Source organism: Lethenteron reissneri, chromosome 42 (genome assembly GCF_015708825.2).
Source record: "Lethenteron reissneri isolate LAM-NWPU_2019-01 chromosome 42, ASM1570882v1, whole genome shotgun sequence".
In the NCBI taxonomy this organism is placed as follows: domain Eukaryota; kingdom Metazoa; phylum Chordata; class Hyperoartia; order Petromyzontiformes; family Petromyzontidae; genus Lethenteron; species Lethenteron reissneri.
In genome coordinates this window covers 12,969,581-12,988,509 of record NC_083820.1, presented here as the reverse complement: position 1 = coordinate 12,988,509, position 18,929 = coordinate 12,969,581, and the positions used below count along the sequence as shown (strand labels likewise).

The following is an 18,929-nucleotide window of genomic DNA, read 5'->3' as shown; positions in this document are numbered from 1 at the left end:
GGTCCAACAGTTCCTGCACATCCCATTCAACCCACAGATAACGTCCACACTTAGATACAAACAATGTCCCTGAGATAAACGTAATAATAACCTGGACAAATGCATGATGCTGTTTTGTCAAAAAATGTTTAATGCTCAATTAAACGGAAGTGGCGAAACACCCATTGCAGGACACTTGAAATCAATATCATTGAGACTCAGTGAGGCTCTTTTGGATAAAAGGCATTGCTACAACTTCTATTCTTAAGTGGTTTCCTTTTCAAACACGCATGCAGTGCTAATCTCCTATTTACAGTTCAGAGCCAGTAGTATCGATTCCACATTCCTATTGCAGACGACAATGACACCTAAGGAATGTTGACTTTCCATTTAGTGGTATTTATTTTGTTGAGAAGTAAAGAAATGAGATCCCCCGCTGAAATTTGAACGTACACGCTTCCACATTTGAGTCGCACTCACAAACCAAGGCAATGCCAGCCAGCTGTGCTGCCTTGCCCCATGTAGGTGCGTGCACATCTTTGATTGGATCTTTCTACATTTCATTTCACGAAAAGTGCTTCGCAAGGAATGGCCGTAATAGAACACTCTCCAAGACAGAATAGTAATTTTTACTCTAAGCCTTAATAATGGAAGCTGGACAACACTACAATTTAATATCGTTCCAAGATGCTTCTCTGGCACCTGCTACTATGAGATTCTATTGCGACCAGACTTTCACGATGTCAAAAGGAAAATGACTTCCATCTTCCAAGACCTTCACAGTAAATAGTCTCTAAATGCCTTCTCGAAGCTTTACATGACCACAACTTAACAAGTTACATTTTCGCAGAAATTTCACCCAAAATGTACACATTTTTAGGGCAGTAAATGGTCTCTTCTAGGCTCAGCAGTCCTAATATGCACACTATACAATGTCAAGTATTAATTGCATACTAAAGCAATATTTCCCACACAAATTAACACACCATAAGGCGCTCTTTTGCTGTTTACAATATTCAGGCAGATGTGGAAATTGCAAATTTATCGACCCCAGAGAATGAAAAATAAAAACCAACCCCGAACAGGAATTTTACCTCATTATGTTCCGAGGGTGAGGCGCACACTCTAACTACTGTGCCACTTGTCCAGGTGTTTATCTCGCCTGGCACAATTACACAATATTCTGACCTCAGGTCACTTTCTTTATTTGAATCTTTCGTGACTGCAGGAATCCATACTCTTTGGTTCTTTCAGTAAAGTCACGTAGGTAGAAAAAATAATAGATCACGACGTTTCGATCGCAACAGGTGGGACAACCACGGCAAGAAAAAACTGCTGAAGTAGGCGAGAGATCTGCCGTGGCACGAGGTTATATAGTAGTGTATAGTGTAGTGTATATAGTGTATAGTGTAGTGTTTAGTGTATAGTGTAGTGTATAGTGTAGTGTATAGTGTAGTGTAGTTTATAGTGTAGTGTATGGTAGTGTATAGTAGTGTATAGTGTAGTGTATAGTGTAGTGTATAGTGTAGTGTATAGTGTAGTGTATAGTGTAGTGTATAGTGTAGTGTATAGTAGTGTATAGTGTAGTGTATAGTGTAGTGTATAGTGTAGTGTATATAGTGTATAGTGTAGTGTTTAGTGTAGTGTATAGTGTACTGTAGTTTATAGTGTAGTGTATAGTAGTGTATAGTGTAGTGTATAGTGTAGTGTATAGTAGTGTTTAGTGTAGTGTATAGTAGTGTATAGTGTAGTGTATAGTAGTGTATAGTGTAGTGTATAGTGTAGTGTATAGTGTAGTGTATAGTAGTGTATAGTGTAGTGTATAGTAGTGTATAGTGTAGTGTATAGTGTAGTGTATAGTGTAGTGTATAGTAGTGTATAGTGTAGTGTATGGTGTAGTGTAGTGTATAGTGTAGTGTATAGTGTAGTGTATAGTGTAGTGTATAGTGTAGGCCTCGGCAGTAGGGGGGGGAGAGAGAAGGGGGGGGGGGGAGGAGGCGGGGCAGAAAGTGGACCCCGCAGCAGCACTCGGGCCACACGAATGGGATGTGCAGGTTTTTAGACTGCATACATACAAAATGATTTGCATTTAATTGCGTGGTAACAATGGACATCAACAATTGCCCTGAAGTCCCTGAGCACCCTCGAGGGATGTGCGTCGAGTGCCCCTCCCTGGAGTTCCTGGCTGCTGCCTCCATGCCAAGACGCGTGGACATGTGTAGCCCCCGTCATCAGCAAGAGAAACACGGAGAAATGTGATCTCCATTTGTCAGTACGATGCCCTTTAGACACTTCGAACACTAATACCATGTTTTATCTTGACAAGCACTCACCTGTCAAAGTAAAAAGAGAGCTGTATTTACGTACAGCCTGGACAGGCGGCACGGTGGTCAGAGTGCAGGACTCCCAATCAGGAGGTTACAAGCTCAAATCCTGGTCAGAGATGGACTCAACACATCTCTACTGCAGGGTAAATAAAATTAGAATAAATGTATGCAAAGCCAGTAATGATTGTCCCATGAAATAATTCACCAACACCAGAAGAATGTAGAATTTACACTCTTGATTTCGAAATTAGTACTGCTCAATGCTCGTTTGAGGAGGAATCTGCTGACTCTTTAACTATAATTGCACACTGTGCAGTGGTGAATGGTGACCAAGAACTATGAATCAGAGACCTGGCTATACATTTTGGATTCTGGCTCCACATTTTGCTAATTGTGACTTACTTCTTGGACCATCATGGACTTATGATGACACCCTGCTGATGAGACTTAGTGAAATAAAAACTAGTCCATAGCTACGTTGCTTAAACCAACACTACTGGGAGATGAACAATGAAACATTCTGAAGCTCGTCGAGAGGTGGATTTAGTGTAATTTACTTTAACCGTAAAAACAAAACCATTGTGTATACTGAACGCACACCAATGTAAGACAGCAAAGACGCACACACACCTCAATAACCGGCAATCACTAATTTAGTAAATGATCAAATGTGCATAAGCGGGAGTGACCCGTGATGACCACAGGATGCCGTGTGGGTGTGTTGCTGCTGCACGGAAGCCACGTTGAAAGTTACTGACTGCGCTTGCATTTGTAACGGCAATGTGCCAAGCAGCAACAAGCAACAAGGCACCAGGAAATAAAGTGATCCACCCTATGGGACACATTTCACAAAAACCCAGCCAAAATATCGTACAGCAGGGCCTGAATCCCGTTTTCTGTGTGAAAACATCATAACGGAGTGTGACATTTCACGTTTATTCAGCACTCGACAATAAGCTGCTGATCTGTTCTGAAATATTTGACTCTGGAGGATTAACACGTGCCTGGACCATAGAGGCTCAGATAGAAAGAAGAGTAAGCATTTAAGTGGACAATGGTAAATTTTCACCACAGCAACCAAAAAAGCCTTCTTTGCTTTTGTTATTACACAATGCAGTCAATGCGATATAGATGAGTCCTGTATTGGGGCGTTTGTCCAATTTCCATTTTGAGCGGCATATGGGAAGAAACTGGAAAATCAAGAGGAAACACCAAACATATGAGGGTGTAAAATAATAAAGCTCTGCAAGTTTAGATTCACGAATCCACCCCTGCATGGTCATCGCCTGGCCACCTCACCACCCAAAGAGGCCACACTTGGCACTCCCAGACAGTCTCCCATTCAATTGCTAACCAGGGGCAATTTTCCTTAGCCTCTGAGATCGAATTAGATGGGTACATTCAGGGTTTGCACGAGGAGGTAGAACTTGTATCAGCTGTGGTGGTAGAGGCACGAACCCTCGAACTGGACGGGAGAAAACCTCCTGGGTGGCGAGACCGTACTGGCTACTTTTAAATCGCTTATCCCCGTGCCAACAGCTGATTTCTTATCAATTGCAGAGCTCTCCGCTGTTTTTGTCTTCTGCTCTGGCCTCCTAAACCCAGCTGTACTGCATTCCACACCCCCCCCCCCTTCCCGTGAAGCTCAGAAGAAGCAGCCCATAGCTATCCGTGGTCCCAATAGCGATGCGAGAGCAACCCACACACGCAGGCTACCACTGCCTAGCCAGGGTGTCAGATATGTATGTGGGTGCTTTTTTGGGTAGACGGGTGGGTGGGTAGGTAGGTAGACAGGCAGTAGGTTTGTTGTAAGATGCATGGATGAGAGCGAAGATAGATGGGTGGTGCAATAGGTAGGTAGGGAGCTTAGTAGGTAGGTATGCGGACATGGACTCGCCAGACAAGTAAGTTTCACGTCCGTGGGTATAGTTGGGTGAGTAGGTAAGTAGATATGCAGGCAGACAGGACAGCTGGTAGGTTGGCTGGGAGGCGGGAAGGTATGTGCCTAGGTAGGCTGCAGGTAGGTAGGTAGGTCGTAAACAGGCAGACAGGTAATCAGGTAGACCGGTTCCTGGTTTACCACCTACCTACCACTCACCGTGATGATCTTGTCACGGGGGTCACACGTGTCGAGCGCCCGAGAGAAAATCAGCTCGGTGTGCGTGGAGTTCTGGGATGCGCTCTCCAGGCGGTAGTCCTGCCTCTCATCCAGCAGTGGACGCTCATTCCGTTCAGCAAAGTAATCCTGCCAAGAGGAGGTACATGTGGGGAGTGACATTTGGACTTTGTAGCTCTACGTATCCACAGCAGTTTAAATGCATTTGTGAAACACTCAGATACATTGGGCTGCAAGGTGGCCAATATATGGCAGGACAGCAACGTATTCTTGGATCCATCTGTGCCGAGCATTGCGCCTTATCCACTCATTTGTACGAGTTTTCTCCAGCTACACCAGTTCCCTGCCATGTACAATACACACGACCCTGAAATGAAATTGGCCAAACATTTTAATTCAGGACTCTCATGAGGGTCATGACTGAATAAGGCTCCCCTCATAGAGTATGTTTATAGTACAGTAATACTTGTCAGCCATTTGTCATTCCACTGCCAGATGAAGGCCTCGCCATGCCGTGTTTGTCATTAGAGTTACTTGACCATACTTCACCATGCTAGTCAGTATGGATTTAACCACTGTGCAATCACTCACACGAAGGACATCATTGGGCATGAATTTATAACCAGTACAGAACTTCTATTTCGTCTTGACGTCTCTTTTGCAATGCAGATCTGGGTTAATAGTTGGTGGAGCCAAATCAGGCAATTTCAAATGTATAAAACAAAACAAAAATACAGAAAATATTATTTGAAAAATATTTAAACACGATTAAGAACAATAATGAAATCAAACCTTAAAAAATATAGGGAAACTCAAATTGTGTGCACTCAAATTTGATATGAAAAATAATTCATAGCCTAATAATAATACCACGTGCGGACTCAGAAACATAATTCTGCTCAAACACTCGTACAAAATTATCAGCCCTGTCCTGAAGTGACCCTCTAAAGCCCAACACCCACAGCCTCTCACAGCCACAGACAGCATTTGGTGTGACTGTTGGCAGACGGCAGTCAGGCCATGTCAATAATAATCGCTTGAAAGCAATGTCATTTGTCTATCAGTCGGTTAGTCTATCTGTCTCTCCACTTGTCACATCATTTGAGTAATTTTCGTCAAAAGGGTCCAGTGATAACGGCTTCTGACCATTCGGAATCATTGACCTATGGTATTGCATTTGACCCATGTATGGCATTTGACCTTTGACCTATGTAATAAAAACTCACCAGTGATCGCCTGCTAAGCACAGTGGTTGTGCCACATGCTAGACACATGCGCTCCTGCTCAGGGTGACCTCAGCTGTGGATGGTAATAGGTGAGTGGTGAGTCCCTCTCAAATGATGAGTGGTGACTATTGAATGTTCGGTAAGTGGTGAATGTACGGTGAGTGCCTGGCGAGTGTTAAGTGGGAGTCCGGTGTTAGAATACTATTGAATGAACCCCGTCTCTCGGACAGGTTACCCTTAATTAACTTTAATAACAAATCTAAACAGTTTTAAATCTCCTGTAGCTATTGCACGGTTACATGAAGGACAATGAGGCATTCATTGTCAAGTAATCCTTTTTGTCCGGTCCTAACAGCACAAGATTCCACAATGGTAATAATAATGCTAGAAATCCTCATGGGATTCAACGCGTAAACTAAAACATATCCGATCAGTGTGCTTGAGAGGGGATCCAACTGTGAGTTTGGAGTGTGAAGCATCTTGTGGGTAGGATTCATTGAAATATAGAACTGATGCGCCTTAGCTCGAGACATGTTTGAACTTGAGCTTTAGATCTCGTGAGAATTCAAGGTGAGGTGTATTTAAATCAGCACCTGCGAGTATGTTTGCCTTATTTGTATGGGAAGCAATGCACAATTTACAAGAACGTCTCACTTGCAGGGTCGGGTTTATTTGTTAAGGACTCACACATCCAGGTATGGTTAAGTATTGCGCAGATCTCATCTGTACAATAACTCACCAAAAGCCATGGCTCGCTTGTAAACACAGCGCACCCGTCGGCATGACTCACCAGTACACATGGCGCTCATGCAATATTCCGCATCTGTATGATACACCTGTTAGCATCGCTCACCTGTATAGATGGCTCACGTTTACTTATGGCTCACCTGTGAGTATCAAAGACAAAGGTGCCTCGTATAGCCTGAACAGACTGTTGGGGCAAATGCTGTTAGCGAGCACCTATTAAGGCGAGCACGGGTGCCCAGCGCCACGCCCAACCGCCTTTGTCTCCCCAGAGGCGATGTGTACACGCCGTACTAGGTACTTATTTAAGACCGAGTCGACCTAGGGGAGGCCCAGGAATGGTGAAGATAATCCTCATTGTTGTTGGCCAAGAACCTTCACACGCGGCTCACCTGTAAGTAGGCTTTCCCGTTTGTCCTGACACCGCCTATCACCAGGTCTGCCCCGGCCATAGATCCCGCGGGAGAAAACCCGAGTCCGACCCATCCCGTGGTGCGCGCCTCCACCCGGAAGGCGATCGTCTCCCCCGCCGCCGCATCCCCCCCGGGGGCCCCCGCTCTGGTCGCGCTCCAGCTCAGCCGCACGCGGCCCACCTCGTCCAGCTCCGCGCTGCGCTCCCAACTCCGCGCGTCGCGGGAACTCGGGGAGCCGAGGCCGGCGGCGAGGCAGAGGCAGAGCAGCGCCTCCACCGCGCGCGTCGTCCACCAGGGCATCGTCCACCAGGGCATCGTCCCGCTCCCCGGGGCTTCCGAGGCGCTCTCAGCCCTGCAGGGGTTCAAAGCATTCCGAGTTCTGAGTCTCGAGTCGGTGTTCGATTTGAGTTCCGTCCCTTAACTCAAGGTGCAAACGCGACTCCTGCCTGCAGTCTGTGCACGTCGTGTGTACAACACACAGCACGTGCGCGGTTCCAGGCGAAAGCACAGCTCTACACACACACACAGTTACACACTTTGCACAGTTACACGCATACACAGACACTTATACACATCGTCATACACACGACGTTACATAGATACACACACATACATAGTTACATACGCACGTACCCAATCACACACGGTCACACATCTACAATACACGCGCCATGATCGATCGCGACCTCCACGCGTTTTCTTCTCGATGCAAGGACTCGGGCACCGAGTAGCAGCAGCAGCGCCAATTTCCCGTACTGCCTCTCCCGACTCTCTCCCCACTCACACTCTCTCCACTCACCCTCTCTCCACTCACCCTCTCCCCACTCACCCACTCCCCACTCACCGTCTATCCACTCTCTCCCCACTCACCCTCTCCCCACTCACCCTCTCCCCACTCACCCTCTCTGTCTCTCTCCCCACTCACCCTCTCCCCACTCACCCTCTCCCCACTCACCCTCTCCCCGCTCACTCTCTCCTCGCTCACCCTCTCCCCGCTCACCCTCTCCCCACTCACCCTCTCTCCACTCACCCTCTCCCCACTCACCCTCTCCCCACTCTCTGTCTCTCTCCCCACTCACCATCTCCCCACTCACCCTCTCCACACTCTCCCTCTCCCCACTCTATCTCTCTCCCCACTCACCCTCTCCCCACTCACCCTCTCCCCACTCACCCTTTCCCCACTCACCCTCTCTCCACTCACCCTCTCTCCACTCACCCTCTCTCCACTCACCCTCTCCCCACTCACCCTCTCCCCACTCACCCTCTTCCCACTACACTCTGTCCCCACTCACCCTCTCCCCACTCACCCTCTCCCCACTCTCCCTCTCCCCACTCTATCTCTCTCCCCACTCACCCTCTCCCCACTCACCCTCTCCCCACTCACCCTCTCCCCACTCACCCTCTCCCCACTCACCCTCTCTCCACTCACCCTCTCCCCACTCATCCTCTCCCCACTCACCCTCTCCCCACTACACCCTCTCTCCACTCACCCTCTCCCCACTACACCCTCTCCCCACTCACCCTCTCCCCACTCACCCTCTCTCCACTCACCCTCTCCCCACTCTCTGTCTCTCTCTCCACTCACCCTCTCCCCACTCACCCTCTCCCCACTCACCCTCTCTCCACACTCACCCTCTCTCCACTCACCCTCTCTCCACTCTCTGTCTCTATCTCCACTCACCCTCTCTCCACTCACCCTCTCTCCACTCACCCTCTCTCCACTCACCCTCTCTCCACTCACCCTCTCTCCACTCACCCTCTCTCCACTCACCCTCTCTCCACTCACCCTCTCTCCACTCACCCTCTCTCCACTCACCCTCTCCCCACTCACCCTCTCTCCACTCACCCTCTCTCCACTCACCCTCTCTCCACTCACCCTCTCCCCACTCACCCTCTCTCCACTCACCCTGTCCCCACTCTCTGTCTCTCTCTCCACTCACCCTCTCCCCACTCACCCTCTCCCCACTCACCCTCTCTCCACTCACCCTCTCTCCACTCACCCTCTCTCCACTCACCCTCTCTCCACTCACCCTCTCTCCACTCACCCTCTCTCCACTCACCCTCTCTCCACTCACCCTCTCTCCACTCTCTGTCTCTATCTCCACTCACCCTCTCTCCACTCACCCTCTCTCCACTCACCCTCTCTCCACTCACCCTCTCTCCACTCACCCTCTCTCCACTCACCCTCTCTCCACTCTCTGTCTCTCTCCACTCACTGCTCCACCAGACCCCGGGGTGCCCGGGGCGGCAGCGCCTCTCCCCGCCCGCGTTGCCTGCGCTCCCCTGCCACCCCCTTGCCGATCTGCATGGCTGCCCGCCTTTGTCTCTCTGGCTCTTCCTACTGCGTCGTGCTTTGCGCGGCAAGGCTTTGCTACCCGAATGTATGGACCGTTGCACTGGCACTGATGCTTCTAAAGTCTCGCAGCACGAACTACCATCCCGCCTTGAGCGTGTCCCGACAGAGCGTGGCTGCGACAGACGGAGTCATGGGCAAGTGATCCATAGAGGCACGCCAGGTCTCCCGCTCTCCCCCTTTCCTACCCCGAACCCAACAAGCCCCTTCCACTCCTACCCCCAGCCAACTGCGCCGTGCCCTCCCTTCCACCCACCCCCCATGCCTCCACAGCAGCCCAGCCAACCCTGCCAGACAATACTCACACGACAGGCCTCCCTGCTCCCTTCCCCCTACCCACTCTCATTCCATTCTTTTATGGACATTCTTTTCTTCTCCCCGATCATCGGAAAACAGCATTACGTAAAATTGTTGCCCGGCTTTTCGAACAAGGATCCGGCAGAGAAATGTAAATCGGTTTCCAAGCGTGAGGAGGAGTGGAAGACGCGTGTGCGAGTTCACTGCTCTTGCTAGAGAACATTCCCCGTGAATACTCCAGTCGAAGATAAACAGAGCCCCGCCTGTAGCGCCAGTACGTGTGTGAGTCCATGACTGCTCCATGTGTCTGTATGTGTTTGCCTGTGTGCACATACGTATCTCTGGGTGGGTATGTCTCCGTGTATGTCTTTGTGTCCAGTGTGTGTGTGTGCCTGGGTTGGTGTGTGTCTTAAGTACAATATGTATGTCTACTTGTATACTGCATATGCCTGTTTCTATGTGCGAGAGGCTGCACTCACACCGAGAAATGTGGATCTATGGACGCGGGCAAAGTTGGCCAGCAGATGTCTTCTATGACCTTATCCAGAAGATGGCTAAAGTGGCCCCTCAGGAGTCATCTCATTTGCTGATTCTAATGTCCGAGTAGGTCATGACAGTAGCACTTGAGCAGGAGTGATTGAAACACATGGACCAGGTCATCTCAATAACGGTAGGAGGCTGCTACTGTCACCAACTCGCTGTTCCGGCATCGGTACATCCACAGATCATAGATGCATGCCAGATCTGAGCAAGAACTTCGACTGGACTAGTGACGGAACGGCGAATGTGGGGGCCATTTCCTTGACACCAGGACCTACCGTGCAGAAGAGTCGTCCACTGACCGTTTGCTGCCATATGCAAGCACCGATATGCCAGAAATTCATGCACTGTGATGGTGGGCATTCACTTAAGACCCAACTCAAGTCATAATAGCCCGGTCTCCTACACAGCAGCACTCTTCCACGAGGCACAGGCTTCAGAATAAAGACCGAAGTCTTGCAGAGACGTAGACAGCGCCCTGGACTCTCACCACATTCCGCAGTGCCCTGTGGCCTCTCCCGCAGCCCATGACATCAAAGCCCTCAGGTTTTGTGCACGAATCAGATGCGGAATATGGTCCCGAATCCCATCAGATTCTGCGTCCTGCCGGGCAGGCCAAGGCGTGGAGGGAGTGTCGTCTGCCCATAGCCGCACTACAAGACCGTGGCTATCATTACAGTGAACCCATCGCCATTATCCAGTATATAAAGGCAATGTCTCCTTCACATTAATTCTAGATTTGAAGCTTCACATGTCTGTCTCTCGACATACAAAAATGAATAACTTCTTAGACAACCCATCGGCCCAACATATTTATGGAAGTGCATCATTTTAGCAGCATTGATTCAGTACAAGCAAACTGTGGGCCAGTTTGATGTATGTTGAACTTAATTCACATCGGAGGTGCGGTTTGACATAAATAGGCTCACCAACATTCATGAGTTCTAGACAAGAACCCTTTCTTTAAGATACGATCTCAATTCAACGCAAAATTATATAATACATAATACATACATCACGGAATAGATAAGCATACAATATAAATATAGACACAGAAACAGAGAGAGAAAAGACAAAGACCCCCCGTATAGCCTTAACAGATTTTGGGGGCAAGTGCTGTTAGCAAACATATATGAAGGCTAGTACAGTACATGAGGGGGTGGGTGGCCAGAACCATATTCTGCCTACTAGCTCCACAAGGTAGTTTCGTCTTCGACCGCTTAGAAACCGCGTTATAACGGGAGCGTTCTGGGGTACACGGGGCGCGTTGTGTGAAGTGTTACTTTCATGGAAGAACCGCGTTATGACGAAAACGCGTTGCCTGAAGACGCATTAAGTGATGACTAACTGCATAAGCAACGAGAACACAGAAATACACGTAAATAAAATATCCAGACACTGAGGTAGACTTTGCAGCAGTGCCATTGGCGACTCCTGTGCTGACAAACCGGTTTACATTTGTTTATCTCTGCATCACTTTTGTCAGTCAGTCACTTTTACTTTGATGGTGACCTAACACAACAGGACCATAATGAACTTCTTCAGGAAATTATAATGCTTTTGATATTTAGAGGGGTAAACACAAATAAAACGCAGAGCCAGAAAGAAAGAAACAATGACTGGGGCCTCAATAAAGGTGAGGGCGGGGGGGGCTTGAGGGCAGCACTGGCTGTAGAAAATAAACAAAAACCCAAACTTCACACGAATGCCTTCATAAAAGCAACGCTCTGGCATGGCTATGAGCCCACCCGAGGCCACTCAGCCATGTGGAGAGACATGCTCTAATTAAGGTGAACACGCAGCCCCTAGAGGACCGCGAATGGAAGCAGACACAGCATCGTCTCCCCCCTCATCGTGGAGCCGCTCGCAGGATCAAAGCGCTCGGGGTTTGCGCGCCCACTGCCCGCATGAGACGCGTCGAGAAGAGTGGCAGCCGCGTGATGTTCCCGATCCATCTCAGCGACTCTGGAACTCGGCAACCCCACAACCCTCTCAGCCTGTACCCCCACCGGCCATGGATACCAATCAACACATGCGTGACACGCGATGCAGCACGCCAAAATGCACATTTGAATTGATTGATTATATCGCGGAAGCAGAGAACGAGCAGCAATGAGCTGTAGCTTCGTTGTATTGCTAGTCGTGGTCCGTGTGTGTGACAACACAGGGGCCAGAAGAAGGCAGCTGCCGCCCCACACATTTTAGAATGGGGGAACGCCAATTGCTGTGCACTCTCAATGAATGTCATTCATGGACCCCCCCCCCCCTTGTATCCACATCGTGGGCTCCCAATACACACACCAGTAGGTATTTGCATGAGTACATTGATTCCTTACTTTATTTTCCCACTATTATGATTGCTCATTCACTTGTTCATTCATTCATTTGCATAACCCATATACGAAACCTCAATGCCACGTGTATACTCTGTACCCATAAACTAACTCAGGTCCGACAAACGAGCATGGGACCTATAATCTTATAATACATAGGAGAACCACCGACTTACAGTGGACACAAACTAACATTGGACCGATAAACGTATGCATAAAGACCGAGATTGACGCCTTCGATTAGCAGGTTGGCTACGTAGGGTGCAAAAGAAGTTCCACATACATACAACATAACACATAGCTCAGTTGAAATATATTGGTTAAACATTTAGAACAAAAATCGGAACTGCGTATCAGAGGAAGGGATGCATCGACTCTCACGAAGTCATTCCCTGCGATATTAGTTGTCTTCTGAAAACTGAGTTACAGAAATAAAGGCATTCAAAAAAAGGATAAAATATGAACCATCTCAGATTTTGTGATGACGGTAATGATAACAAGCAATGGAGATAAACTCTCAATATAAATAATACAAAAGTATAAGTTTGAAAGAGAATATTTGTTGGAAGAACACAAATCGAAAACACAATTGATTGGTTTTGCTCGCGTCAGTCATTGAATGGAGTGCATCGCGAACCATTTACACGATCAAGTAAAACTTTCCAGAAGAACTCCAACCTGCTCTCGCCCACCTCTGTATACCATGTTCTAGAATGCGGTACGCCTTCAACAGCTGTGCCATATCGCAATTATATTGTCAGTCTTGGCCAAAAGTGCCTGTGTACCGAACTTGTTAATCTGCCGAGGTAGACGCGACAGCCCCCGCACCGCACACAGCACGGCACGGGGTTTGCACGAGTGGCACGAACGCTGCGAGCGCAGCTCCTCGGCTGGCGGGGACAAACTATTAAAAACCTCGCTGCTCAAAGCCGCCTTTGTTTGTGCTTCGGTGCGTGCAGTTTTTTCTTTACCCCTGCCTGTAAATCGCATCACAGCTCTCGCTGTCAGCAAATTTAGTTGGGTTGAAGAGAGGCGAGTGCAGAATAAAGTACGTGAGCTGGAAGGAGAGCAGTGGATTTCCAGGAGAGTGGTGTGGTGAGCACACCTTACTCTAAGCCATATTTTGTCACTGAATATTGAATATTTTCTAGGTGGTTAATGCATTGGAGAAAAATATGCACCTTAATGAGGAGATAGTTCATGAAAATCAGTCCCTAATATACTTACAAATTGTATTCGTAATTCACTTGCTTACATAATGCAATAATTGTGGGAACAATCTCCGCAAATGTACAAATACATTTTTTTGTTATTTTTCAACCAGAGATGAGAGAGCCATTTTACCATCTATAGCCCTTGGTGCTCACACAATAGTGTACACGCGGCGTAAACAGAAGCAAACGTGCATTCTACCATTGGACAAAACACAGTCTGTCACTGCAGAAATATTGATCACGACACCAACTTTTATGGGAACTTGTGGAGGGGGTGGGTGGTAGAGTGGTGCCCGATGCATGAGACATTTCCCATTAAGAAGCATTGAAAGTCACCTACACTTCCGTGTAAACCCATATTCACACGATCACCGGGTTGATTGATATAAACATCTGGAATTCTTATAAAATACACGCAAGACAACACAGCTACACTATCATTTATTCACACAATACCTTTATTTCAAGGGGTAAAACAGCTTTCTTTAAAGTACAGCAAGTCCTTGTTTAACGCGATAGATGTGTTCCTGAAAAGTGCTGCGTGAAGTGAAAACAATTTCCGCATAAACAATGTAACGATAACGTTTGGCGAGATACGATGTACACACACACAGTAAGATGGCGGGAAACATGACTGAGGGTTCACCACCACATTACTTTATCATTCCACGTACTTTTATCGCACCGCTCAGCCGTGCAGCTCAACACGGTATAGTTTGTTTGCGCCTGAGGACGACCGTTTGTATTGCGATCGAAACGTCGTGATTTATTTTATTTTATACCTACGTGACTTTACTGAAAGAACCAAAGAGTAGTGTAATAGTTTGTCGACTGCTCAGAAACCGTGTTATAACGGGCGCGTTCCGTGTTGTGAAGTGTTCCCTAATGAAAGAACCGCGTTATAGCGCACGAGCATTGTGTTAACACGCGTTTAGCGAGGAATTACCGTAAACCTACAATTGCATTCCCAGCAGTGTTTTCCAGTTGTATCCCTTAGATATACAAATTGTTTCACAAACTTGTGGAAACACGTTGGTGTTTATACTGAGGGTACTTATTAAAGGCGGACCGGGATCAAAGTGTTTAATCAGTGTATATTTGCGATGAGATATTGCCCAGAAACAGACAGACAAGGAAAATGTATCAAAAGCTGAACGGTATAAAACAAAGCATGGACAGATTTACCGAGAGACAAGAAGAGGGACACGTGGATTTAAAAGCACAGCAAGACAGCAACATATTGACTGAATAAAAGTGGGCTTGGGCAGGCCTCGTTAATAGAAGAAATTATTTATTTATATCAGTACTAGCAGGAAGTACCCGGCGTCACCCGGGTCTTAAAAATATTTCAAAACTACTCGTAAATATGTAACAGCAGTGCGTACTGACTGTGGTGGTACCTGCTATGATTACAGCAGTGCATACCGACTGTGGTGGTACCTGATTTCACTGCAGCAGTGCATACTGTGGTGGTACCTGCTATGATTACAGCAGTGCATACCGACTGAGGTGGTACCTGCAATGATTACAGCAGTGCATACCGACTGTGGTGGTACCTGCTATCACTACAGTAGTACATGCTGACTCTCTAGCAGTATTTATCGACTCTATAGCACAAAGTGAGTACTGACTGTGGTGCCTGCTATGATTACAGTCGTGAATACTGACTGTGGTGCCTGCTATGATTACAGTAGTGAGTACTGGCTGTGGTGCCTGCTATGATTACAGTCGTGAATACTGGCTGTGGTGCCTGCTATGATTACAGTAGTGAATACTGGGTGTGGTGCCTGCTATGATTATAGTAGTGAGTACTGACTGTGGTGCCTGCTAAGATTACAGTAGTGAGTACTGGCTGTGGTGCCTGCTATGATTACAGTAGTGAGTACTGGCTGTGGTGCCTGCTATGATTACAGTAGTGAATGCTGACTGTGGTGCCTGCTAAGATTACAGTAGTGAGTACTGACTGCGGTGCCTGCTAAGATTACAGTAGTGAGTACTGGCTGTGGTGCCTGCTATGATTACAGTAGTGAATGCTGACTGTGGTGCCTGCTATGATTACAGTAGTGAATACTGGGTGTGGTGCCTGCTATGATTATAGTAGTGAATGCTGACTGTGATACTTGCTATGATTACAGTAGTGAATACTGGCTGTGGTGGTACCTGCTACATCTAGCGACTGTATAGTAGTAATAACTGCACGCATCGGGGTGGGGGAGACATCACACAGTGAATAATTAACGTGAGTGTTTAGTGTATTTGCATAGCATTTTCAACGCGAAAGAAAATGTCCCCCTCACTCCCACCGAAGTCGTGCGACTTGGCATGGGCCGTCCCCCCCACCAAAGGTGCGTAAGTTGGTATGGTCGTGCACGCGTCATAAGTAAATAAATAATGGTGACACACAAAAAAATCGCACTAAATCGTTAATTTAACTAATGAAAAGTTGACCGATGTGAAAAAGGAATAGCGCTTGCTGACCGCGGGGCTTACGGCGTGGTAACTGGCTATTTTTTTTAAACGTATACCCCACCGTTGGAGAGCCAAGCGAGCGACCACACACAAACCCACAATTTTTGACTTATATATATATAAATATCAGTATAAAAATTACGATACTGGCAAAAAGGTTCCATAGATATAACTGCTCGACTTGAATTTTGGTATTCTCAATATTCCGATTGCCTTTGAACTGTTTGCCTTTGGGCATTCTCTGGTCTCACATTGGTGAGACAAGGCCATAAAGAAGGCTGCCTCTGGTGTAGGCCAATCAGTTTCAAAGACAATGCCATATATTATCAGAGCATGTTTGGCCACAAGTATGTGTGGTTAATGCAGACTTGATACCTTGCAAAAGGTATCTACGTAGTGTTTGAACATCTTAACACATGTTTAACACGTAGGCTTTCGCGACCAATATCATCCATAAGAGGTTTTTGGGTTAGATCGCGTAAATATATAAATGTGTCGTTAAAATCCGCCACCACCCGACACAGCCAACTAGTAAGGGTTGTCACGTAAACAGAACGTGCCAATTCGTCACTAGTACAGCACACCGGTGTTGGGAGAGCCAAACCACAACATTTACAATTTGAATCACCCCTTCGTCATCCTCCTCATCAGAAGACGCCCTGGTGAGTTGCCTTCATCTCAATAAACATTTTAACTACGCTAAGGCAACCACCTCGCTATTATTTTTCACTTGACGCCAGATGTAGTGGTTTCCACGGAGGCACGCACTTTCGCTTGGAGGCAACACTTTTATTACTACACCCCAAAAGGGTACTACATAACACATAACGATATAGGTGGTAACTACCACGGTTAACTCAGACCCCAACGGGATAACTACTCATCTGAGTCAGGTCAGTAATGTACTGCCCGACTCACAATGCCAAACGTGATGACCGAAGACCGAGGAGACGGAGCACCGCGGGTTGATTCCTGAAGACAGCCCGGATCGGCTCTCGGGACCTCCCTTATATGCCCCGGAGCGTGGCCCGGCTCCACCCCCTTCTGGATCCTTCTAAAAGGTTCTGGGCCACATGTCACATGTCCCTCTTGCCTCCCCCTTGATACCCTCACCTGGTCACGTGCCCTCTCGGGTTCACCCAGACTGGTAACGGTCAGAGAGGACATGACAGAGAGACTCAACAGTTCCGCACTTCCCTCAGTGGCTGGCGCTAGACGCCGTAGTGGCTCAATATACACACCACTACACTTGTACACGCTATTCTTTGGTTTTTTCGGTAAAGTCACGTATAAAAATAAAATAATAAATTAAATAATAGCATAATTTATTATTTTATTTTTATACGTGACTTTACCGAAAAAAACAAAGAATAATTCCTGCAGTCACGAAAGCTCCAAAATTAAGATTGTACACGCTATGTTTGAAGGACTTGGGTCGCCACACTCTGCCTGCTCCAAACTTCCACCTAGAAGCCTTAAGATTCAGCGAAAATGCTCCGATATGGACCTACAGAAGGCCTCAAACTATGGAATTAACCTGCTTTGAATACAGCAACTGTGGGAACATACAAATCCTCACCCATGGAAAGGATGCACTTTTGCAATACTGTACTAGACTACGCATTTCTTCACCATTTTACTATCCGACTCGAGGAAGCAACATATGCATTCTTATTCCGTTGTATGTATACATTTATCTTAATGTTTTATTGATTACATTATCGTGCTTACCTTATAGTGGCGTTTTTTATATTCACCGGAAATGCTAAAACCTCAAATTAGCAACAATACAATCCTTAAGGTGCAGTGGAAATGCTGGAGCCCAAGTCAGTTATTTCCTGCTGAAATAAGCAGAGGCAATTGCCATATTTATAGCAAAGAAATTCCACATTCACATTGCGTGCAAATTTTAATCTATCCAAAGGACCACTGTTGACTTCCCCACAAAGTGGTACTAATTTTATCCCAGAGATGATGGGCCAAGTCAACCCCAAAACATAATTTGATTGTGATTGTAAGCTGCTCGCTCAATCGTTGAACCACCAGGACATATAAACCCGTATTAAAGCAGAGCCAACGGCAAGTGTCTAGAATCGTAAGAGCAGCAGAAGAAATATCCACACTGGCTAGTACATCTGCCTCACTACTGCTGCTGCTTGCGCAGCTCGAAGCCATGAATCCGTGGGAACTACATCAACTGCAGACACATTCCAATCACGGGCCCCAACCAATGTGCCCTGCAGCAACACGAACGATCATTAACTTCACAGATTTCCCACGGTCGCATCCAGAATTGCATTATTTTCAAATATGCCAACAATGCAACAGAGTGCTGTTATCGGTGATGAACGTATTCTGAACTTTGGATAACTGAATTTACTGATGAGTACTTGTATAGTGGACTGTGAGAGCGGATCGTAAACAAGGTTCTCCCGCTCAATCAAACGGTCAGGGTCAAATGGGGTGAGGTAGGATCCAAACGCCAGATTGGGAAGGACCAATCGGAGGGTTCCGCAAGGTGGCCGGGGATTGGACAACCCGGCCACGAACAGGTATAAAAGCCAGAGCGCTGAGAGCTCTTGGCCAGTTCTGCTACACGAAGACCCAAGTCGGCCGAAGACATCTAGGACCCTGGACCAAGCCCTCCAGCCCTTATCAGGGCTAGGGCTCAGTGTAACCAGCGGTCGGGGAGAGATCCCCTAGGTCCAGCCAGAGGACGCTGGGATAGCAGGGAGATTAGAGAGCCTGCAAGGTCCGGAGGCTGCACCTCCTCAGGGTAACGATGAGGGGACCATATACCCATTTGTGTGCTAGAGACTGTATTAATACAATAAACAGTGTGTGCCATAAAAAAGTTTAGAAGTCCGTCCTTTCAACACACTTGTAATTTCGACTCAAGGCCGCTGTATTGGGTCCAG

The 18,929-nt window shown here is 47.2% G+C and overlaps 1 protein-coding gene across 1 annotated transcript in view; it reads right to left on the bottom strand.

Moving 5' to 3' along the window:
• Positions 1-9,330, bottom strand: part of MOXD1 (monooxygenase DBH like 1) — a 36,179-nt gene extending 26,849 nt beyond the window's left edge. Inside the window, exons 1-3 of the mRNA XM_061569178.1 lie at positions 8,990-9,330; positions 6,785-7,157; positions 4,405-4,551 (exon numbers count right to left, since the gene is read on the bottom strand). Of these exons, the coding sequence (XP_061425162.1) occupies positions 4,405-4,551; positions 6,785-7,120 (483 nt within the window). The 5' untranslated portion in view covers positions 7,121-7,157; positions 8,990-9,330. The remainder of the gene's footprint in view (positions 1-4,404; positions 4,552-6,784; positions 7,158-8,989) is intronic.
• Positions 9,331-18,929: the final 9,599 nt, after the last annotated feature.